The sequence below is a fragment of the Bombina bombina genome, chromosome 6, assembly GCF_027579735.1.
Source record: "Bombina bombina isolate aBomBom1 chromosome 6, aBomBom1.pri, whole genome shotgun sequence".
Taxonomy (NCBI): Eukaryota; Metazoa; Chordata; class Amphibia; order Anura; family Bombinatoridae; genus Bombina; species Bombina bombina.
The window spans coordinates 7,575,233-7,600,232 of record NC_069504.1 but is presented as its reverse complement, the minus strand read 5'-3'; the positions used below and the strand labels follow the sequence as shown (position 1 = coordinate 7,600,232).

General features: G+C 39.7%; 1 protein-coding gene across 1 annotated transcript in view; it reads right to left on the bottom strand.

Moving 5' to 3' along the window:
• SHANK3 (SH3 and multiple ankyrin repeat domains 3) overlaps positions 1–25,000 on the bottom strand; it is a 565,241-nt gene that overhangs the window by 319,414 nt on the left and 220,827 nt on the right. The window contains exon 5 of the mRNA XM_053716301.1: positions 22,148–22,299. Within this exon, the coding sequence (XP_053572276.1) occupies positions 22,148–22,299 (152 nt within the window). The remainder of the gene's footprint in view (positions 1–22,147; positions 22,300–25,000) is intronic.

The window sequence follows — 25,000 nt, the reverse complement described above, 5'->3', positions numbered from 1 at the left end:
TTTTGCTAACACACAATTATTTTGAATTCTCAGAGAGTTTTTACTTGCAAAAGCGCGGGACAGCTATGGGTGCGAAATTCGCACCAGCCTATGCCAATATTTTCATGGGCTGGTGGGAGTTGACGTGCCTATATGCTGACCAGAATCCATTCCTAACATCTATCACTAGCTATAAACGCTATATTGATGACTTCCTTTTTGTGTGGTCTGGTACTCAGGAAGACAGAGGGTTTTTGTAACTATCTTAACAGTAATGAGGTGGGCCTAAGTTTCACCACTAGTTTTGATAAAATTCAAATACCTTACCTTGATGTTATTCTGATAGGACTGCCCATGGAGAACAGGGTCAGTACATCATTATATGTCAAGTCGATAACATCTAATACCTTTCTGCACGCAATAAGCTGCCACCCCAAGCACACCAGTTATGGAATAGCCAAAGGCCAGTTCCTAAGGTTACGACGGAATTGCTCTGAGGATGTCCGGTTTTTGCGAGAGAGTGAAACTCTCACACATAAATTTCATGAACGTGGATATAATTGAAATATTGTACCAAGAGCTCTCAATGATGTCTTGCAGAAGGATAGATTAATCTTGCTGGAAGATGTACATAAGCAAAAGACAGCGAGAAACAAGCCTACTTTTGTGACTACATTTAGTTCACAATACTACTCTGTCTGTAAAATATTACGGAAAAATATGCCAATTTTATTGGCAGATGATATCTTGAAGGATGAAATTAGGGAAGGTTGCTTTTGTGTTTCCAAGCGCAATTTAACAATTGGGAACCAAGTATCCCCTTTACTACTTAAGGAACCCAAACCAAAGAGCAGTTGGCTGTCACAGAAAGGGCATTTTAAATGTGGCAACAGTACCTGTAAGGCCTGCGGATATGTTACCGTAAGTGAGAACTTTCAATCCACGGCCACTCAGAGTCTATTCACATCTCCAATGTACCAATTGCAGGTCTACATTCATTATCTACTTGATCACCTGTTTAAAATGTGACAAGCAGTATGTGGGTTGTACCTCTCGAGAAGTTAGAGAGAGGATACAAGCACATCTTAATGATATTGAACGTGGTCATTTAACTACAGGGGCCGCTAAGCATTTTGTTGAAGTACATTATGGGGATGTGAGAGACTTTTCATGGACAGTCATTGATCAAATTCCAAAGAGGCCCTGAGGAGGTGATAGATCCAGAGATCTCCTTAAAAAGGAGGTTTTCTGGATCTTCACCTTAGGGACAAGACAACCATCAGGTTTAAACATAGAGACAGATTTGATCAACCATTGGTAAATTAAGTTGATCCCACTTTCTCTATGAAAAAATGATGGTTCACTCAAAATCCCAAGGGAACTAATAACTCCTAATCCTAAATTTAAGGAATATGAATATCCTAATATGTCAGTGGATTAACTTTAAAGTGTATAGTAGGGATCCTCTAAACTTAATATACTTATAGTGGTTAGCTATTCTGTAATAAAGAGTGCATACATTATAGAACATATGTATTCAGGAATGCCACATAATGACACTGTCAATTTAATTACTAATTAGTCTTCTCATTATCTCACAGGTAAATACACCATGGTAAATTAAATAAATTATATTTACTATTATGATAGCCATCATTATTATTTTTGTCTATATATGGAATAAATAATAATAATCGTTGTGTAAACCCATGTGGTATATTTATTTATTTACAAATAACTTTAGATATACATGAGGTGGCTTTGAGTTTTGACACTAGTACATCATATACTTTCCCAGGTTAACAAGATAGCTGGGTGTTGTTCCCCACCGCTTTAGACATTGGTTAGCAGGATAGGGCTTTAACAACCAATCACTAGTTAGGTAAGCCTATATTAATTTGCATAGTGTGAATGGGCAGTATGCAGTCTATGGGGCCCATTTATCAAGCTCCGAACAGAGCTTGTGGGCCTGTGTTTCTGGTGAGTTTTCAGACTCGCCAGAAACAGCAGTTATGAAGCAGCGGTCTAAAGACCGCTGCTCCATTAGCCCTGTCCGCCTGCTCTGATGAGGCGGACAGGAAACGCCGGAAATCAACCCGATCGAGTACGATCGGGTTGATTGACACCCCCTGCTGGCGGCCGATTGGCCGTGAGTCTGCAGGGGGCGGCGTTGCACCAGCAGCTGTTGTGAGTTGCTGGTGCAATGCTGAATACGGAGAGTGTATTGCTCTCCACATTCAGCGAGGTCTTGCGGACCTGATCCGCACTGTCAGATCAGGTCCGCAAGACCTTTGATAAATGGGCCCATTGAGCAATGCTCCATAGGAGCTTAAACGCGTCAGACAAGCCCATACCAGTGCTTCTAACAGCCCTAACATCTTGGCCATAGCTACACTCTATTTTGCATTATTGCTGTTTTTATGATACACTATTTTAGATTTCTTGTTTTGAGCTGCTGTCCGGACCTTCTCTTTTTTCTTTATATATATATATATATATATATATATATATATATATATATATATATATATATATATATATATATATATATATATATAAAGATTGAAGGTGGTAGATTTTTTATGAGGTATCATGCAGAACATTTAAGGTTTGAGGCTACTCTTTTTTTTTTAATGGGGTCGAGAATGTGCAATTTTTTTTAACATTTCCCCTCACTTTTGGGTTGGTTATGTCTGGTGAGTGACCAGATAGGAACCTGAAATTCTCACAGATATGTCCTCTATGGTAGCATAGAGTAGATTCCAGTGGTAACAGAGCTAGGGCTAGTAGAAGTCTGGCCAAAAACCTACTTTATTAATACAGTAGATAAGCAAAGGGCACTACTTAAGATATAAGGACTGCTGCCTGGTTATTAAATTCACATTAGAATTTCAGTGGATTCAAGGATTGGTGCTGTGTACAATGTTATACTAAAAAAGAGGGGGGAATAGGAGGAGTAACCCCACCAAAGTGAACACATAAAGCACTCCTGAGTCCCATTTACACTTGGTAAAATGTAATGATGTGGCACAGAAGGACAAATGTCTCCAGGACTAAATATGGGTATTAGATAGAATTGCTAACTCTGATGAGGCGGACAGGAATCCTTAATTTGTAATAATATCCTGTATGGGTGTCCCAATCATATGAGAACAAATACACTTAAGGTGAATTATTACTAAAATCAAGACACCTAAGGTAAATTAGTACTAAGCTTATAATGTGCTGACATGGATATTCTACTTGCATTTTTAGTTTTAAATAAATATTATTTTAAAATAGCATTTAGTTGTCAGCACCAAGTAATCTGTACTAATAAGTGGGGATATATTTTTAATTATTATGCCACAAACATATGTTGAATTACCCATGAAATTGTGTTAGTTTTATTAATATACACTCTGGTACTTTGTTACCAATCACATATACAGTATGTAGTCAATATATATTGACACTTTTTACACTAACAAATTCAATATGTCACGAATATGATTATTCTCTGTCATGAGATTACATATCGAAAATCTATTAATATTCACCCTATAACTATATTTAGGTTCAATGTATCACTTTTATATTAACACTTTTATATTACTTTGCACAACCACAACTTATTTTTTCACATCACTCCCTTTTTATTTTTATTATCACTCATTATTGTTGTGTTAATGTTATATGCACTCACTTAGGTAATTCTTATTATATCCTATATTAACGTTGGCATCAGTTGATCATAATTACCCGCTATATAGCATAATATTCTTTCACCCGTGTATCGATTGACTGGAGACCTATGATCCGCCGATCCCTATTACATCATTTATTATAGGCGGGGTTACATTGATACCCAAACTCATCATCGCGCGCACCCTTTGACAAAGCCGACAAGCAGCAAAACATGTTAGGGCATTGGTGAGGAGTCTAGGGAACTCCTGTGTTTTAGGTTAACGTCTTAATGGCACGAGTAGCGTGACCCTTTACTTAGTGCTCATAATTTCTACCATTACCTTATTAATATTTTATTAATATAGTAGGACCTACAAATAATACAATATACCTAATTAGATTGTTGTGGTTTTCCACGATTTAGGCAACTGGGTCACTGGACATTACAATCCCGTGGGAGATATATCTATTAACTATGCCGAGACTTAAGGCTCCAACTTGCTACCATATATCATTGCGGATATTTATTTATTTAGTAATAGACTTTGTCCAGTTAGACCTTGCCCATTTATATTTACCGTTAAGGTTTGTTCATTTACATTTATCGTTAAGGATTGTCAGAATAAGGTGTATATTAATCAGATATCACCGTTAACATACAGCGGTTTATCACAACCTCTCATTTTATTGCATTAGTCCTGCAACCATATAATACCGCTGTCTATGCTTATGACAACCCGCAAGACACATGATAAGCAGGTTCCCTCGGGAAGACTTGTTGGCTTTCAGTGATCTTTAATTTTAACTATATCTTGCCAGTCTTGTACCTTAAATCACAACGCTGCACATGTTTTTTCTGTATACTTTGAAAGACTTATCTGTAAACTGGCTATATATTACACTGCAAGGTTGATTATAGATTGAAGGTGGTTAATAAACACTCAGGGGTGATATTTCACTCTCAAGTCAACTTTGACCTCTACCCACGTTTACACAGTTGGGGAATAGTGAATGGAAACTAATCCACTAATAAATACCGTATAACCAAAGCATGACTGTGAGTGTCAGAGTGTGGACCCCATCGGAGTATTAACCCCATCACGCTGCTCAACAAACACAACTATCCAGCAGTAGCTCTGTAATATCAATCTATCTAATTTGTGTTTACAATAAAGTATGCGCCAATCACGTCCTTTACATCCTTGTATTGCGAAGGTAACAATATTGTGCTGAATTAGATACTTTTTCTTACACTCTGTAATATTGATACTTTCACTATAAATACAGTGGCTTTATATTTAATAAGTATTAGTGTTATTGTTTGCAGTCTCGGACTAGCAATATACCATCATAGAATTATATATACAAAGTACTCTGCACTTATATTTAGTAACCCCTGCATTCTAATGGGTTATAAGCTAACTCCCACTATTTGCGTATATCGCCAATTTTATTACCCTTATAACCTCAATCTAGAGCGGGGTGTTAAGTGCGCACATCATCAGTCTTTTAGGTACAGGCTTAGGGGCCTATTTATCATATGTTTGTCGGACCTGATCCGACACTGCGGATCAGTTCCGACAGACATCGCTGAATGCGGAGAGCAATACGCTCTCCGTATTAAGCATTGCACCAGCAGCTCTTGTGAATTGCTGGTGCAACGCCGCCCCTGCACACTTGCGGCCAATCGGCTTCCAGCAGGGGGGTGTCAATCAACCCGATCGTACGCGATCGGATTGATTTCCGGCGATTCCTGTCCGCCTCATCAGAGCAGGCGGACAGGGTTATGGAGCAGCGGTCTTTAGACAGCTGCTCCATAACTTGTGTTTCTGCCGAGTCTGAAGACTCCATTCGGAGCTTGATAGATAGGCCCCTTAATATAAATTACTCAGAACTTAGAGGTGATCCTTCCTAGATCTAGACGATACATTGAGTATTATGATAACTTGAGAAACCTCTCTGTCTATTGTTGGTCCATAGCATTTTACTTCTATTCGAAATCAGTTCACATTGCTGCATTGTCAGCATTTAATTTATATCACGTTTACTCGACCACTGGTCGTAATTTTAAGTTGTACCCTGTTTTTTAAGGTTTTTCTTATTAAAAGTTCTATTTTAGCAATTCTATCTAATACCCATATTTAGTCCTGGAGACATATGTCCTTCTGTGCCACATCATTACATTTTACCAAGTGTAAATGGGACTCAGGAGTGCTTTATGTGTTCACTTTGGTGGGGTTACTCCTCCTATTCCCCCCTCTGTTTTAGTACTTTATGTACAGATGTAATATAAGTATGAGAAATAATACAAATTAACAGTATTTTAATGTTTAAGATTGAGACACACACTGGTGCTCTTGGTCTAGGTGGGTGGAAGAATTTTACAAAAACATCAGTTTCCTCGCTGATGTCCTAAATCAAGCCTAACCACCACTGGTCATCATAGACATAACCACTACTGGTCATCATAGACATAACTACCACTGGTCATCATAGACATAAGCAGCACTGGTCATCATAGACATAAGCAGCACTAAGCAGCAGTCATTATTCCGTAGGATCAGGGGTACAAAGGTTATCACTGCATGTTCTTTAAACTCTTGACGTAGATGTAAAGAAGCACCCGATAGTACTCTCTGATACAGCCTAAAACGGTGAAAGTTTCTTTTACCAAGAATTATCTCACACTTATCAAACGTGTCCTTGAGAATCAGTTCACAAAGTTCAGTTACTTCTTTGCTTTTGACATAGTTTTATTTTCAAAGTTTTATAAATTCTTTCTACTTTAGCTCTCAAAGCACTTTCACCTAGATTACGAGTTTTGAGCGCTATAGAGAAATTAACGAATGCAACAAAAGTTACGTTATTTAATTTCCTATAGCGCTGCCATTACAAGTTTTCAAACATACGCCTTTCCCGTGCAATATGGTTGCGTTGAGCTCCATACTGCACACAATCAGAGCGCTGTTTTGACGAGCTCGTGCACGATTTCCCCATAGACATCAATGGGGAGAGCCAGCAAAAAAAATAACTAACACCTGCGATCGCAGAAACAAAAGTTCCGTAATGCAGCCGCATTGATGTCTATGGGGAAATAAAACACCCTAACATAAACCCTACGTCTAAACACCCATAATCTGCTGCCCCCAATATCGCTGATGCCTGCCTATAGTTATTAACCCCTAATCTGCTGCTCCTGATATCGACGCCACTATACTATATTTATTAACCCCTAAACCGCCAGCCCCCCACATCGCAACAAGCTAAATTAAACTATATTAACCCCTAAACCTAACCCTAACACCCCCTAACTTTAACATAATAAAAATATAGCTAAATTAAATTTACAATTAACTAAATAAACCTATTAACCCCTAAACCGATAGCCTCCCACATTGCAACAAGCTAAATTAAACTATATTAACCCCTATAACTAACCTTAACCCTAACCCCCCTAACTTTAACATAATTGAATTAGATCTAAATTAAATTTACAATTATTAACTAAATAATTCCTATTTAAAACTAAATACTTACCTGTAAAATAAAACCTAAGCTAGCTACAATATATCTGAATCTGTTGAGCGCTGCGGAATCTGTTGGCGCTCTACAAATAACCGATAATAAATTATAATAATAATAATAATAGTTACATTGTAGCTATCTTAGGTTTTATTTTTATTTCACAGCTAAGTTTGCATTTATTTTAACTAGGTAGACTGGTTAGTAAATAGTTATTAACTATTTACTAGCTACCTAGTTAAAATAAATACAAAGTTACCTGTAGAATAAAACCTAACCTGCCTTACACTAAAACCTAACATTACAACAAAAAACACCCCAAAATAAAAAATCCTACTCTAGAATAAACTACCAAGGGCCCTTAAAAGGGCCTTTTGTAGACCTGAGTTAAACAGCTCTTTTGCTGCAAAAAAAGAATACAAATCCCCCCTAACACTATACAAACCCCCACCCCCCAAACTACCAGGGGACCTTAAAAGTGCCTTTTATAGGGCATTGCCCCTAGTTAAACAGCTCTTTAAGGGAAAACAAAATACAAAGACCCACTATCATTACAAACCCCCACCCCCCAAACCCACAAAATAAAAAAAAATATCTAAAAAACCTAAGATACCCATTGCCCTGAAAAGGGCATTTGTATGGGCATTGCCATTAAAAGGGCATTTAGCTATTTTACTGCCCAGACCCTAAACTAAAAAAAAAACCCCACCCAAAAAATCCTTAAAAAAACCTAACACTAACCCCCGATGCTCCACTTACAGTTGTTGAAGTCCCGCTTGAAGGAACCATCCAGCCGGCGAAGTCATCATCCATGCAGCAAGAAGTCTTCATCCAGGCAGCCTCTTCTATCTTCATCCAGCCGGCGTGGAGCGGGTCCATCCTGAAGACATCCGGTGCGGAGCATCCTCTTCATACGGTCACCGCCGTATACTGATCCTTCAATGCAAGGGACGCGATTCAAGATGGTGTCCCTTGCATTCCTATTGGCTGAAAAATTTGAATCAGCAAATAGGAATTAGGGCTGCTAAAATCCTATTGGCTATTCAAATCAGCCAATAGGATTTAAGCAGCTCTCATTCTATTGGCTAATTCGATTTTACCAATAAAAATTTGAGCTGCTTAAATCCGATTGGCTGATTTGAATAGCCAATAGGATTTTAGCAGCCCTAATTCCTATTGGCTGATTCAAATTTTTCAGCCAATAGGAAAGCTAGGGACGCCATCTTGAATCACGTCCCTTGCATTGAAAATTCAGTGTACAGCGGCGACCGTATAAAGGAGGATGCTCCCCGCCGGATGTCTTCAGGTTGGACCCGCTCCGCGCCGGCTGGATGAAGATCGAAGAGGCCGACTGGATGAAGACTTCTTGCCGCATGGATGATTACTTCACCGGCTGGATAGATCCTTCAAGTGGGACTTCAACAACTGTTTAGGGTCTGGGCAGTAAAAGAGCTAAATGCCCTTTTAAGTGCAATGCCCATACAAATGCCCTTTTCAGGAAATGGGTAGCTTAGGTTATTTTAGATAGTTTTTTTATTTGGGCGGGTTGGGTGGTGGGTTTTACTGTTGGGGGGGTGTTTGTATTTTTTTACAGGTAAAAGAGCGGATATCTTTGGGGCAATGCCCCACAAAAGGCCCTTTTAAGGGCCATTGGTAGTTTATTGTAGGATAGGGGGTTTTTTATTTTGGGGGGGGGGGGGGGGTTTGATAGAAAAAAAAATTCCGTAATTTAGTGTTTGTTTTTGTAATTTAGTTAGTTTTTATTTTTGTAATTAGATACTTTTTGTAATTTGTTAGAGTAGTGTTAGGATTTTTTTATTGGTAGTTTAGTTTTAATTGTTAGTTAATTTAATTTTAGTTTAATAATTATTATAGTTTAATTGCTAGTTTTAATTTAACAGGTAAGTTTTAATTTAATTTAAGATAGGGAAATTGTAATTTTAATATAAAGTTAGGGGGTCGTTAGGTTTAGGGGTTACTAGTTTAAATGAGGTTTTTTTTAGTTGTAAGGGGGCTTTTGGTTTAGGGGTTAATAGTTTATTTTAGTATATTTCGTTGTGGGGGGCTTTTGGTTTAGGGGTTAATAGTTTATTTCGTTGTGTGGCTTGCGGTTTAGGGGTTAATAGATTTATTATAGCGGCAGTATGGGCGGACGGCAGATTAGGGATTAATATTTAAATAGTGTTGGCGATGCGGGAAGGCGGCAGTTTAGGGGTTAATAAGTTTATTACAAAGGCGACAATGTCGGGGAGTGGCGGAATAGGGGTTAATACATTTTTTTTGTGGCGGCGATGTCGGGATAGGCGGTTTAGGGGTTAATAGGTAGTTTATGGGTGTTAGTGTACCTTGTAACAGTTTAGTTATGAGTTTTATGTAGCAGCTGTGTAGGGTAAAACTCATTACTACTGACTTTAGATGGCGGTACAGATGTTGTCGTTTTAGGCTGTAACGCTCACTTTTTAGCCATACTGCAAAACTCGTAATACCGGCGCTATGGGAATCCCATTAAAAACGTGATTTTTACGAGCGTGGGACTGACGTTGCATGTGCGGTACAGCTATACCGACAAGACCTGTAATGGCTGCAGTGCTGTTTTAACGCTGAAAATGCCATATTTTCAGCGTTACAAGCCGCAACTCAAATCTTGTAATCTAGCTGTTTGTCTTTGATCTTTGATGCAACGGATACTTCAAGAGCAGCACAAATGGAGTTAACCTTCTGAAGAGAATCTTCGGTAATACAAAGACCTCTCTCTGCTCCACACGTTTCTATTTAAATCACAAACATTTTTTTGTAGCACCTGGGACACAGTGACTTACCAGGGACAAGTTTTAGAGCATAGTTCTTTTCCTTTGATATCTGCTCTAATCTAATCATCATACTCCTTTTGTAATATGTTTGTTGTGATGTTATAAGGCATTACAACTGTTACCAAATAGGTGATGATATTTCAATAGAAATTAGTTTTCATGGTACTTACAGACTGATGTAACATCACATCCTACCCTTATACACATTAACTCCTTTTTTTCTGAGCTGTAGTTACTTACTGCTTTTATTACAGGAGAAACAGCACCATAATTCTGTTTATGACACAGTTCATTTGTAAAACACCCAACTGAACACTGTATTTCCATATTTGGATACAATCTGTTCCTTCATCACTTGAAACTAACACACTTCAGCTCCTAGCATCTAACGCACAAGAATGCAGCCAACATACTGACAAGCTGTGTTATCAGGGTACCTGTGAATAGCATTAAATAAACTACATATGTATTAAATACATTTTGATATTTTATGTCAACTAATGTTTTCCTTGACATGAGTTGTGTGGGCTATAACCACAACAGACCAACTTTCTTTTTTCCTGATTACAGAACATCTGAGAACAAAGGATATCTGTAAAATCTTAGAATGACACTCTCAAGTTTGAACGCCCATATATGGATTTCCTGCCCAAGATGTGTAATATAGTTACAGACTCCCTGTGAACGGTAGTCACTCAATCTGATATAATCCTTTGAAGCCCGAATATATGCTAGGTGTTAAATTGTCCCATACTGAGTTTAAATACACAAAGCTCAGATGTAACGACTCTATGGAAGATAAGTAAGAGAAACATTTTAAACCCTGTAGTAGCTAGATTAATATACGGCTAGATTACGAGTTTTGTCGGTAAGGCTGTGCGGTGCTAACGAGCAGTTTATGCTCACCTACAGACAGCGCTGGTATTACGGGTTTTTACAAACCCGGCGTTAGCGGCAGAAAAGTGAGCGGAGAGCAAAATTGTGCTCCACATCTCACCCCAATACCAGCGCTGCTTACGGTAGCGGTGACCTGGATAAACGTGCTTGTGCACGATTTCCCCATAGGAATCAACGGGGCAGAGCCAGTTGAAAAAAAAAAACTAACACCTGCAAAAAAGCAGCGTAAAGCTCCTAACGCAGCCATATTGATTCCTATGGGGAAAGAAAATGTATGTCTACACCTAACACCCTAACATGAACCCCAAGTCTAAACACCCCTAATCTTACACTTATTAACCCCTAATCGAAAATAAAAAAAATAGAAAATAGAATTCTATCAGCCAATCGGAATTGAGGGGGCGCCATCTTGGATGACGTCATTTAAAGGAACCTTCATTCTTCAGTTGGACATCGTTTGAAGAGGATGCACCGCGTCGGATGTCTTGAAGATGGAGCCGCTCCGCGCTGGATGGATGAAGATAGAAGATGCCGCCTGGATGAAGACTTCTGCCCGTCTGGAGGACCTCTTCTTCCCGGCTAGGATGAAGACTTCTGCCCATCTGGAGGACCACTTCGCCCGGCTTCATTGAGGACTTCGGCCCGGTTGGGTGAAGACTTCTCAAGGTAGGGTGATCTTCAAGGGGTTAGTGTTTATTAAGAGGGTATTGGGTGGGTTTTAGAGTAGGGTTGGGTGTGTGGGTGGTGGGTTTTAACGTTGGGGGGGTATTGTCTTTTTTTTTTACAGGCCCTTTTAAGGGCTATTTGTAATTTAGTATAGGGAAGGGCTTTTTATTATTTTGGGGGGCTTTTTTATTTTATTAGGGGGATTAGATTATGTTAAATTAGTTTAAAAAACTTGTAATTATTTTATTATTTTCTGTAATTTAGTGGGGGGTTTTCGTTCTTTAGATAATTTTATTGAATTTTATTTAATTGTATTTAGTTTAGGGAATTAATTTAATTATAGTGTAGTGTTAGGTGTAATTGTAACTTAGGTTAGGTTTTATTTTACAGGTAAAATTGACTTTATTTTAACTAGGTAGCTATTAAATAGTTAATAACTATTTAGTAACTATTCTACCTAGTTAAAATAAATACAAAGTTGCCTGTAAAATAAAAATAAATCCTAAACTAGCTACAATGTAACTATTAGTTATATTGTAGCTATTTTAGGGTTTATTTTATAGGTAAGTATTTAGTTTTAAATAGGAATAATTTAGTTAATTGTAGTTATTTAATTTAGATTTATATAAATTATATTTAAGTTAGGTGGGTTAGGGTTAGACTTAGATTTAGGGGTTAATACATTTAATATAGTTGCGGCAATGTTGGGGGCGGCATATTAGGGTTTAATAAATGTAGGTAGGTGTCAGCGATGTTAGGGATGGCAGATTAGGGGTTAATAATATTTAACTAGTGTTTGCGAGGCGGGAGTGCGTCGGTTTAGGGGTTAATATATTTTTATAGTGGCGGTGATGTCTGGTTCAGCATATTAGGGGTTAAAAATTTTATTTTAGTGTTTGCGATGTGGGGGGCCTCGGTTTAGGGGTTGATAGGTAGTTTATGGGTGTTAGTGTACTTTTTAGCACTTTAGTTAAGAGTTTTATGCTACGGCATTAGCCCATAAAACTCTTAACTATTGACTTTTAAATGCGGTACCAGTCTTGACAGGAGAGGGTGTACCGCTCACTTTTTGGAAGACTCGTAATACCGGCGCTATGCAAGTCCCATTGAAAATATAGGATACGCAATTGACGTAAGTGGATTTGCGGTATTTTCGAGTCTGGCCAAAAAAGTGAGCGGTACACCTGTCATTTCAAGACTCGTAATACCAGCGGGCGTTAAAAAGCAGCGTTGGGACCTCTCAACGCTGCTTTTTAAGGCTAACACAAGACAATTAATCTAGCAGATAGAATCTAGATCCTAGATTCAAGTGTATTGTGATACCAACTCTCAAATATTTAATATGAGCCTCAGACTGTCCAAATAAATTGTATAAATGTGTATTTGTGGATCTGAGAAGAAATGCCTAACAGTGGCATATTAGATAAGTATTTGCTGAATATAATAAGTAGCTATATAATCAATTTAAAATGTACAATTTATTTCAAAATGAATAACATTCTTTTTATTTTTTACCGACATCTGAAATACAAACTGGATTCCAGATATGACTAGTAGATACTAATATATGAATGCCTAAATATACTATTTCAGATAGTGTCTGCTGTGTTAAATAACCACACATGTAAAATGTTTAACATACTGTATTTATATTAATATGGGATAACAATAGAAAAGTGACTTTTAAACACATTTTCTAAAATATGATAAGTAATATGCTCATGTTGAGTATGAAAATACTCAGGGTAAATAGTAGTATATGGTCCCATACATATTGTACACATTGTTTGCTGATACTGGAAATTAAAGTATATTTATTACACATTTTAAAGGTTAGATACTAGACTGTTAGCAATATTGATAATGAGACATATAATAATATATAATATAATATAATGAGAAATAATGCATTTCTAGTTGTCTGCTACCCTCTGGGGGGTTATGCGAGAATTGCAACCAAAGGAGATTGTAGTGTCGGATGATCACATGCATTGCAAGTAAGCCAATAAGGGACAAGCTCCGTTAAGGGCCTATCAAAGGGACAAGCTTCGGTAAGTGCGTATCCCAAACGTTCACCAATGATTACAAAATAGATGCAGGGTTATCACTTGAAAAACTCATGCAAGAGGAAGGAAAGGGTCTTTGGTCTTTGCTGCTGAATTTTGACTGAGCTAACCTTGCCGCCTTTGGAACACCGTCACTATAAGCGAAACTGGGCTAACCTTCTTTTTCCATAATAGCAAATACCTCTCTTATTTATGAGGTGAACTGGATTTATCTGAAAAAGCTGAAATCTCAAATTGGTTTAATGGGTGATGTATGCGGTTGCTCTATATTTTTATTGTTTTAAACAAAGGTGTTCTGAAGTCATAGTTAGATTGCAGCTGGTAATTTAAAGAGCATATTTGGTGTTTTAAGTTTATATCCATAGTCCTGTGTAGTTTAGAACTAGTCATATTGATGCTAAATAATTATATTTGCTAGAGATTATTTTACATCCCATATTTATAAGTCAGTTTGTCTATCGTGAAATTTCATATAAATTGGTTATTGTAGTTATTTGTAGCTATTGTGATATATTTAAAAATGTGGTTTATTGTGGCTAAACAAGAGGTTATTTCAGCTCAGATTAATTGGCATATAAATTGGCTATTAAAATATCTTGTTATATTATTTAACTAAGCACTGTTAAGTTAGCGGTCCATATTCTGGTATTTTAATGGGATTCATTGTGAGTAAGGTTAATTTTGAAGATATATTATTATGATCTGCTGTATAGAATATTGTAACAGAATAAGCATGCATAATTGATTCATAATCTAGTTTCTACATAAATATAATTCAATGTGTATATAAATTTAACTAATGAAGAATTTAGGAATAAATATTAATTTTTAATTGTTACGTATATACATTTTATTGGTTGGCAACTGCTAAGTTCTCCAGCATTTTACCGGAGATTACTGCTCATATAATAATAAATTATATTGTATACCTAGTATATACCAACAGTGTCAATACACTTGGAAGTTTGGGCATGCCCAGACACGCAGATACAAGTCTTCCTGACCTAATTTTCTGTTTGTGTCTGCACCACCATGATGGATCATCCTTCACTGTTGCCAATATCACATGTAGTAACATTTTAGAGATTGACAAGCATAAGCTATTGTATGTTAATCATAAACACAATTATTGTAAAATACTGTTCATTTTTATTATTTGTCATGCTTATATTACATCATGTCATTTCTCAAAACGCATGAATAAAGTAGGATTTTCTCCAGATTTCTACTAGCCCTAGCTCTGTAACCAGTGGAATCTCAAACTCAAATATTTTACAATACAATCCTACTACAGAGGATTTATATCAGGTTCCTATCTGGTCCCCCACCAGAGATAATCAACCTGAAAGTGAGGGGAAATGTTAAAACATTGCACTTTCTCATCCCATAAAAAAATAAAAGCCTCAAGCCTGAAATGTTGTTCATGCACACTATACTTACCTAGGTACCTCTTAAAAAAAAGTAAATTTATACTTATCTGATAAATTAATTTCTTCTATGGTACGAGTCCACGGATTCATCTTTTACTTGTGGGATATTATCCTCCTGCTAACAGGAAGTGGCAAAGAGCACCACAGCAGAGCTGTCTATATAGCTCCTCCCTTAGCGCCACCCACTCAGTCATTCGACCGAAGGTACAGGAAGAAAAAGGAGAAACTAAAAGGTGCAAAGGTGACTGAAGTTTAAAATAAAAAAATATAATCTGTCTTAAAATGACAGGGCGGGCCGTGGACTCGTCGTACCTTAGAAGAAATTAATTTATCAGGTAAGCATAAATTTACTTTTCTTCTATAAGGTACGACAAGTCCACGGATTCATCCTTTACTTGTGGGATACAATACCAAACCTACAGGACACGGATGAACGGGAGGGAAGAGACAGATGGCTAAACAGAAGGCACCACTGCTTGAAGAACTTTTCTCCCAAAAATAGCCTCCGAAGAAGCAAAAGTATCAAATTTGTAAAATTTGGAAAAGGTATGAAGCGAAGACCAAGTCGCAGCCTTACAAATCTGTTCAACAGAAGCATTATTTTTAAAAGCCCATGTGGAAGCCACCGCTCTAGTAGAGTGAGCTGTAATTCTTTAAGGAGGCTGCTGTCCAGCAGTCTCGTATGCCAAACGGATGATGCTTTTCAGCCAAAAAGAAAGAGAGGTAGCCATAGCTTTTTTACCTCTACGTTTTCCAGAATAGACAACAAACAAAGAAGATGTTTGACGGAAATCTTTGGTCGCTTGCAAGTAAAACTTCAAAGCACGAACCACGTCCAAGTTGTGCAACAGACGCTCCTTCTTAGAGGAAGGATTAGGACACAGAGAAGGAACAACAATTTCCTGATTAATATTCCTATTAGTAACAACCTTAGGAAGGAATCCAGGTTTGGTACGCAAAACCACCTTATCAGCATGGAAAACAAGATAAGGTGAGTCGCATTGCAATGCAGATAGCTCAGAAACTCTTCGAGCCGAAGAGATAGCTACTAAAAACAAAACTTTCCAAGATAGAATCTTAATATCTATGGAATGCATAGGTTCAAACGGAACCCCTTGAAGAACTTTAAGAACTAAATTCAAACTCCATGGCAGAGCAACAGGTTTAAACACAGGCTTGATTCTAACTAAAGCCTGACAGAACGACTGAACGTCTGGAACATCTGCCAGACACTTCTGCAATAAAATTGATAAAGCAAATATCTGTCCCTTTAAGGAACTAGCTGATAGCCCCTTCTCTAATCCTTCTTGGAGAAAGGACAAAATCCTAGGAATCCTGATCTTACTCCATGAGTAGCCTTTGGATTCGCACCAATAAAGATATTTACGCCATATCTTATGATAAATTTTCCTAGTGACAGGCTTTCGAGCCTGAATCAAGGTATCTATGACCGACTCAGAGAATCCCTGCTTGGATAAAATCAAGCGTTCAATCTTCAGGCAGTCAGCCGCAGAGAAACTAGATTTGGATGCTGGAATGGACCTTGAATCAGAAGGTCCTGTCTCAGTGGCAGAGTCCATGGTTGAAGAGAAGACATGTCCACCAGGTCTGCATACCAAGTCCTGCGTGGCCACGCAGGTGCTATCAAAATCACTGAAGCTCTTTCCTGTTTGATTCTGGCAATCAAACGAGGAAGGAGAGGAAATGGTGGAAACACATAAGCCAGGTTGAACGGCCAGGGTACTGCTAGAGCATCTATCAGTACTGCCTGAGGAACCCTTGACCTGGACCCGTAACAAGGAAGTTTGGCGTTCTGACGAGACACCATCAGATCCAATTCTGGTGTGCCCCATTGCTGAATCAATTGTGCAAACACCTCCGGATGGAGTTCCCACTCCCCCGGATAAAAAGTCTGACGAATTAGAAAATCCGCTTCCCAGTTCTCCACTCCTGGGATATAGATTGCTGATAGATGGCAAGAGTGAGTCTCTGCCCATCGAATTATTTTGGTAACCTCTATCATCGCTAGAGAACTCTTTGTTCCACCCTGATGATTGATATATGCTACAGTCGTGATATTGTCCGACTGGAATCTTATGAATCTGGCCGAAGCCAGCTGAGGCCACGCCCGAAGCGCGTTGAATATCGCTCTCAGTTCTAGAATATTTATCGGGAGGAGAGCCTCCTCCTGAGTCCATAAACCCTGTACTTTCAGGGAATTCCAGACTGCACCCCAGCCCAAAAGGCTGGCGTCCGTCGTCACTATGACCCACGCTGGCCTGCGGAAACACATTCCCTGGGACAGATGATCCTGTGACAACCACCAAAGAAAAGAGTCTCTGGTCTCTTGATCCAGATTTATCTGAGGAGATAAATCTGCATAATCCCCATTCCACTGTTTGAGCATGCATAGTTGCAGTGGTCTGAGATGCAAGCGAGCAAACAGAACTATGTCCATTGCCGCTACCATTAGTCAGATTACCTCCATACACTGAGCCACTGACGGCCGAGGAATGGAATGAAGAGCTTGGCAGGTAGTTAAAATCTTTGATTTCCTGACCTCCGTCAGAAAAATTTTCATGTCCACCGAATCTATCAGAGTTCCCAGGAATGGAACTCTTGTGAGAGGGATAAGTGAACTATTTTTTACGTTCACCTTCACCCGTGAGATCTTAGAAAAGCCAACACGATTTCCGTGTGAGACTTGGCAAGTTGGTAAGTTGACGCCTGAATTAAGATATTGTCCAGATAAGGCACCACTGCTATGCCCCGCGGCCTTAGAACCGCCAGAAGGGACTCTAGCACCTTTGTGAAAATTCTTGGAGCTGTGGCCAACCCGAAGGGAAGAGCCACAAACTGGTAATGCTTGTCCAGAAAGGCGAACCTGAGGAACTGGTGATGATCTTTGTGGATAGGGATGTGTAGATATGCATCCTTTAAGTCCACGGTGGTCATATATTGACCCTCCTGGATCATCGGCAAAATAGTCCGAATGGTCTCCATCTTGAAGGATGGGACTCTGAGGAATTTGTTTAGGATCTTGAGATCTAAAATTGGTCTGAAGGTTCCCTCCTTTTTGGGAACCACAAACAGATTGGAGTAAAACCCCTGCCCCTGTTCCGTTTTTGGAACTGGGCGGATCACTCCCATGGTATATAGGTCTTCTACACAGCGTAAGAACGCCTCTCTTTTTGTCTGTTTTACAGACAATTGAGAAAGATGGAATCTCCCCCTTGGAGGAGAATCTTTGAAATCTAGAAGATACCCCTGGGTTACGATTTCTAAAGCCCAGGAGTCCTGAACGTCTCTTGCCCAAGCCTGAGCAAAGAGAGAAAGTCTGCCCCCTACTAGATCCGGTCCCAGATCGGGGGCTACCCCTTCATGCTGTCTTGGTGGCAGCAGCGGGCTTCTTGGCCTGTTTACCTTTGTTCCAAGTCTGGTTAGGTCTCCAGGCTGACTTGGATTGTTGAGCAAAATCCCCCTCTTGTTTTGCAGCAGGGGAAGAGGTAGTGGGACCACCTTTGAAGTTTCGAAAGGAACGAAAATTATTTTGTTTGGTTCTCATCTTATTCTGAGGAAGGGCATGGCCTTTTCCTCCAGTGATGTCTGAAATGATCTCTTTCAGTTCAGGCCAGAATAGGGTCTTACCCTTGAAAGGGATGGCTAAAAGCTTAGATTTTGATGACACGTCAGCAGACCAGGACTTAAGCCATAACGCTCTACGCGCTAAAATGGCAAAACCTGAATTCTTTGCTGCTAATTTAGCCAGTTGAAAAGCGGCATCTGTAATGAAAGAATTAGCCAGCTTGAGAGCCCTAATTCTATCCAGAACATCATCTAATGGGGTCTCAACCTGAAGAGCCTCCTCCAGAGCCTCGAACCAAAAAGCAGCTGCAGTAGTTACAGGAACAATGCACGCTACAGGTTGCAGACGAAAACCCTGATGAACGAATATTTTCTTTAGGGGACCCTCTAATTTTTTATCCATAGGATCTTTGAAAGCACAACTGTCCTCAATAGGTATAGTTGTACCCTTATCCAGGGTAGAAATAGCTCCCTCCACCTTAGGGACCATCTGCCACGAATCCCGCATGGTGTCTGATATGGGAAACGTTTTCTTAAAAGTAGGAGGGGGAGCGAACGGAATACCTGGTCTATCCCACTCCTTAGTAACAATGTCCGAAATCCTCTTAGGGACCGGAAAAACATCAGTGTAGGCAGGAACCTCTAGATATCTGTCCATTTTACACAATTTCTCTGGAACTACAATAGGGTCACAATCATCCAGAGTCGCTAAAACCTCCCTGAGCAACAAGCGGAGGTGTTCTAGTTTAAATTTAAAAGCCGTCATATCTGAGTCTGTCTGAGGGAACATCTTTCCTGAATCAGAAATCTCTCCCTCAGACAGCAAATCCCTCACCACCAACTCAGAACATTGTGAGGGTACATCGGATATGGCTAATAAAGCGTCAGAGGGCTCAGCATTTGTTCTCACACCAGACCTACTGCGCTTCCCCTGCAACCCAGGCAGCTTAGATAAAACCTCTGTAAGGGTAGTATTCATAACTGCGGCCATATCTTGCAGGGTGAAAGAATTAGACGCAATAGAAGTACTTGGTGTCGCTTGTGCAGGCGTTAATGGTTGTGACACTTGGGGAGAATTAGATGGCATAACCTGATTCCCTTCTGACTGAGAATCATCCTGCAACATACTTTTATTAGCTAAAATATGTTCTTTGCAATTTATTGGCCTTTCAGTGCATGAGGGACACATTCTAAGTGGGGGTTCCACAATGGCTTCTAAACACATTGAACATTGACTTTCCTCAATGTCAGACATGTTGAACAGGCTAGTAATGACCACAAACAAGCTTGAAAACACTTTATTTAGTGAGAAAATAACAATCTTAAAAAACGGTACTGCGCCTTTAAGAGAAAAAAAGCATACACGTTCTGCAAAACTGCTTTAAAATACACCAATCTTTTCAAATGTTTGATATAAGACTCAATTTGTGTAGTTAAGTTTGCCCCACAAGAAAAACAAACATTTAACCCTTTATTGTGAAAACCGGATCGATAATAAGGCCTAAATCCGGAAAAAACACCCCCAGCACCTCGCCACAGCCCTGCTGTGGCACCTACCTGCCCTCAGGGATTGGAAAAATGGGGTTAAAGCTTTGATTTGGCCCAATACTTCCACAAGGGCTCTCCGGAGTTGGAGCCTGCTGCTTGCTTAGTAAATACAACTGCGCATCTGAGGCACGAAAATAGGCCCTGCCCATCTCACTCGATGTTTTGTCAGCCTAAATGAACCGCACCAGAGCGGTTCCAAACTAGCCATGTGGGTTCTGAGACCCAAAAAATAAGCCAAGTGTACCCTCAATAAAGTTGCCAAAAAACTTTATTGCCCAAAAAACGTTAACAGCACTCCCAGTTCATAAAAAGTTTGCCCACAAACATGTCAACCATTTTTTAATTAGCCCCTTATGCAAGCTTAGTAATGTCCTTCTATAACTCTTAGGATTACTGCTTACCCTTACCCTCATGGGGATACTGTCAACCTTTCTGAAATACCACAGTCTCTCCAGAAAAAATGACTGAACATACCTCACTGCTATATAGCATGAAAACGTTCCTCACACTGAAGTTTCCTGCACCCCTCAGCCTCTGTGGGAACTGCTCTGGATCTTAGTGATAAATGCTAAGATCATCAGCCTCCAGGCAGAAGTCTTCATCCATCTGCTGCCTGAGAGTAAATAGTACACACCGGTACCATTTAAAATAAAAAACTCTTTCACTTTACCCTTCCTAGTACTTAGAATAGGCAAAGAGAATGACTGGAGGGTGGAGCTAAGGGAGGAGCTATATAGACAGCTCTGCTGTGGTGCTCTTTGCCACTTCCTGTTAGCAGGAGGATAATATCCCACAAGTAAAGGATGAATCTGTGGACTCGTCGTACCTTATAGAAGAAAAAGGATTTTGACTCAAACCCTTCCCATTATAAATTGATGCTAAATGTCTATGGAACAAGAATGTGCAATATGTTTATATATTTACATGTGTCTTGTAATGTGATCTACAGATCAGTTCTTGTTCCAAGGAGCTAGGACCATTCTGAGCTGAGATATTGCGGTTTTCTATAAAAAAATCTTTATAACCAAAAATGTTCTCGCACCATGACACAAAGATGGCTGCCGTGGTTAAACCAAGTAAAATAAAAGTAAAAAACTGGTGGTTTTGCAATATCAACACAGAGGTGATCACTCAATAAAAAGTAGGAAAACGGTCAAGCAACCAACTTGAGATGAAATGATCAATATGTTTTTGTATATGTCACACTAACCCATCACCCCCTCCTCGTACTCAGTGGGATCAGACCAGTTCTCTAGGGTTATGTATTTGTATATATCACACTCACCCATCACCCCCTATCCGTATTCAGCGAGATCACACCTCCCAGTATTCAGCAGGATTACACCTCCCCGTATTCAGCAGGATCACCCCTCCAAGTATTTAGTGGGATCACACCTCCCCATATTCAGCGAGATCACACCTCCCCATTTTTTGTATTTGTATATGTCACACTCACCCATCACCCCCTATCCGTATTCAGCGAGATCACACCTCCCAGTATTCAGCAGGATTACACCTCCCCGTATTCAGCAGGATCACCCCTCCAAGTATTGAGCGGAATCACACATCCCCATATTCAACAGAATCAGACCAGCTCTCTTGGTTATGTATTTGTATATTTCACACTCACCCATCATCCCCTACCCGAATCCAGCAAGATCACACCTCCCTGTATCCAGCAAGATCACACCTTCAAGTATTCAGTGCGATTACACCTCCCCGTATTCAGTGGGATCACACCTCCCTGTATTCAGTGGGATCACACATCTCCATATTCAACAGGAATAGACCAGATCTTGGGGTTATGCATTTGTATACGTCACACTCACCCATCACCCCCTACGAATATCCAGCAAGATCACACCTCCCTGTTTCCAGCGAGATCACACCTCCCAGTATTCAGAAGGATCACACCTCCCTGTATTCAGTGGGATCACACCAGTTACCTGGTTCATGTATTCATATGTGTTAAACTCACCCTTTACTCTCTCTCCTCTGTTGAGTTGGATCTCTCCAGGTCCTTGGGGTTCATATGATTTCACAGCTATGAATGTTCTCCCAGGCACAGCACTGTATAGTTTCCTTTTGGGCCCTCGACTGCCAGTGCTTCTGACATCTAGGGGCCCAGGGCTGTAAAGAAATACATATCATTAAGTGAGCAGGGAGGATAGATCATCAGACCTCACAGATCTGAAAGCTGCTTATATCACACATTTATATTCTCTCCTGGGATAGTTTTGGCATCAGGACTAACACTCTGTGCCACAAGCTTACCCAGCCTTCAGCTCCCCTGACTGACATGCAGAATCTCAGTGACAGCATGTTAGAGGCAAGCTACTAACAGTTAATAAAAAAGGAAAATATACTGAATGAGGGAAACAGGCTTCGAAGGAGGGATGACAATAGTAGACATGCAATGAAGGGGTTAAATGACAGAGAAGCAGACAGAGCCATAGAGGTAGAACACGAGAGAAGACAGAGCAGGTCAGGCACAAAGAGCTAGTGTCACCAAGGAATCGTCAGACAAACTTGTAGGTGATTGATTTAAGGGAGAGTTGTGGTGGTCAGACATTCTGTGAAACAAAGGACAAATGGGTGTAAAGATGGACAGGTGATGAGTTGTGGTGGTCAGACATTTTAGGAGACAGAGGACAAGTGGGTGTAAAGATGGACAGTTGATGAGTTGTGGTGGTCAGACATTCTGTGAGACATAGGGCAAATTGGTATAAAGATGGACAGGTGATGAGTTGAGGTGGTCAGATATTCTAGGAGACAGAGGACAAGTGGTTGTAAAGATGAACAGGTGATGAGTTGTGGTGGTCAGACATTCTGGGAGACAGAGGACAAGTGATTGTAAAGATGGACAGGTGAGGAGTTGTGGTGGTCAGACATTCTGTGAGACAGAGGACATGTGGGTGTAAAGATAGACAGGTGATGAGTTGAGGTGGTCAGGTATTCTAGGAGACAGAGGACAAGTGGTTGTAAAAATGGAGAGGTGATGATTTTTGGTTGTCAGACATTCTGGGAGACAGAGGACAAGTGGGCATAAAGATGGACAGGTGATGAGTTGTGGTGGTCAGACATTCCGGGAGGCAGAGGACAGTGGGCGTAAAGATGGACAGGTGAAGAGTTGTGGTTGTCAGACATTCTGCGAGACAGAGGACAAGTTGGTATAAAGATGGACAGGTAATGAGTTGTGGTGGGTGTAAAGATGGACAGGTGATGAGTTGTGGTGGTCAGACATTCTGTGAGACAGAGGACAAGTGGGTGTAAAGATAGACAGGTGATGAGTTGAGGTGGTCAGATATTCTAGGAGACAGAGGACAAGTGGGTATAAAGATGGACAGGTGATGAGTTGTGGTGGTTAGACATTCTGGGAGACAGAGGACAAGTGGGTGTAAAAATAGACAGGCGATGAGTTGAGGTGGTCAGATATTTTATGATAGAGAAGACATTATCATCTATCGACGCTTTATAGATGACTTGCTCCTGATATGGAAGGGGGGAATAGAGAGAATCCAGCATTTTGTGGATTGGATTAATGTCAATGAACTCAATTTGACCTTTACATTTGAGACCCATGTCAAGAGGATACATTATTTGGATATTACAATGAAGGGTCTTGATGATGGTAGAATTGAAACCACAAGTTATAGAAAGCCAATATCTGGCAACACATTACTTTATGGAAGAAGCTGCCATCCACCCTATGCAATTGCTAAAGGTCAATTCATCCGACTAAAAAGAAATTTTTCGGATGAATGTTCCTTTATGGATCAATCAGAGGCACCAATAAGTCGTTTAAAACAACGTGGCTACAAAAATTCAGATATCAGAAAGGCCCAGATTGAAGTAGAAGGGATTGAGAGGAAAACACTCCTTACTACAAAGGAAAGGAATAAAGAGGTGGCTCCTTATAAAGGTGTTACGTTTGTGATGAACTATATTTCTCAATATAAGCAGGTATGCGGTATCATCCGTAAACACTTTGGTCTACTGCGAGCGGATGAAAAGCTAGTAAATTCAGTTGAGGGCGGCCTTAGATGTTCATACAGAAGAGCCAGCACTATAGGGAATGTAGTATCTCCCTCTCAACTAAAAAACGATCAGAAAGAAACGAGCTCATGGTTAACCCATAGAGGCATGTTTAAATGTGGCCCCAGGAAATGTAAGCCCTGTGACCAAGTGGAAATAGCCTCTTCTTTTACATCTACTGTCAATAGTAAGTCCTATGAAATTAAACGGTGCCTAAATTGCTCCTCATTGAATGTGATCTACATGATTCAGTGCACCCAATGTAGGGTACAATATATAGTGCTTACTACAAGGGACACACTTTGCATCAAAACATCAGAAAGATTTGTCTTTCTTTAGATGGAAAGCCATAGAACAGGTCCTCGCCCCCAAAAGAGGTGGGGACAGGGAAAAGCTCCTCTATAAATGAGAGATGTATTGGATCTTTCACTTAGAAACGAGGTACCCAGGAGGGCTAAATTCCCAATATGATGTAAAAATTATTGGGAGTAACAAGCTGTCCTCTTTCTAATGTCTGTCTCACAGACGTCAGTCAGTTCCACACCATAAAAGACAAGAGCATATTTAGACTCTAGTCCAATATTGTGGATACTTTTCGAGTCCGCCCAGTCTTTTAGAATTAAAACTAGAATAAAAATTAAGATTTAGACTAAAATTAGTTAATAAGGGATAAGCTCCTGTTGAGAACTTTATGTGTTTATGTGATTTATAAATATAAACTATCCACTGATAATTTACTTTCAGTAGTGGATTAACCACCAGATGGCACTATGATTATATTTACACTTATACTTAT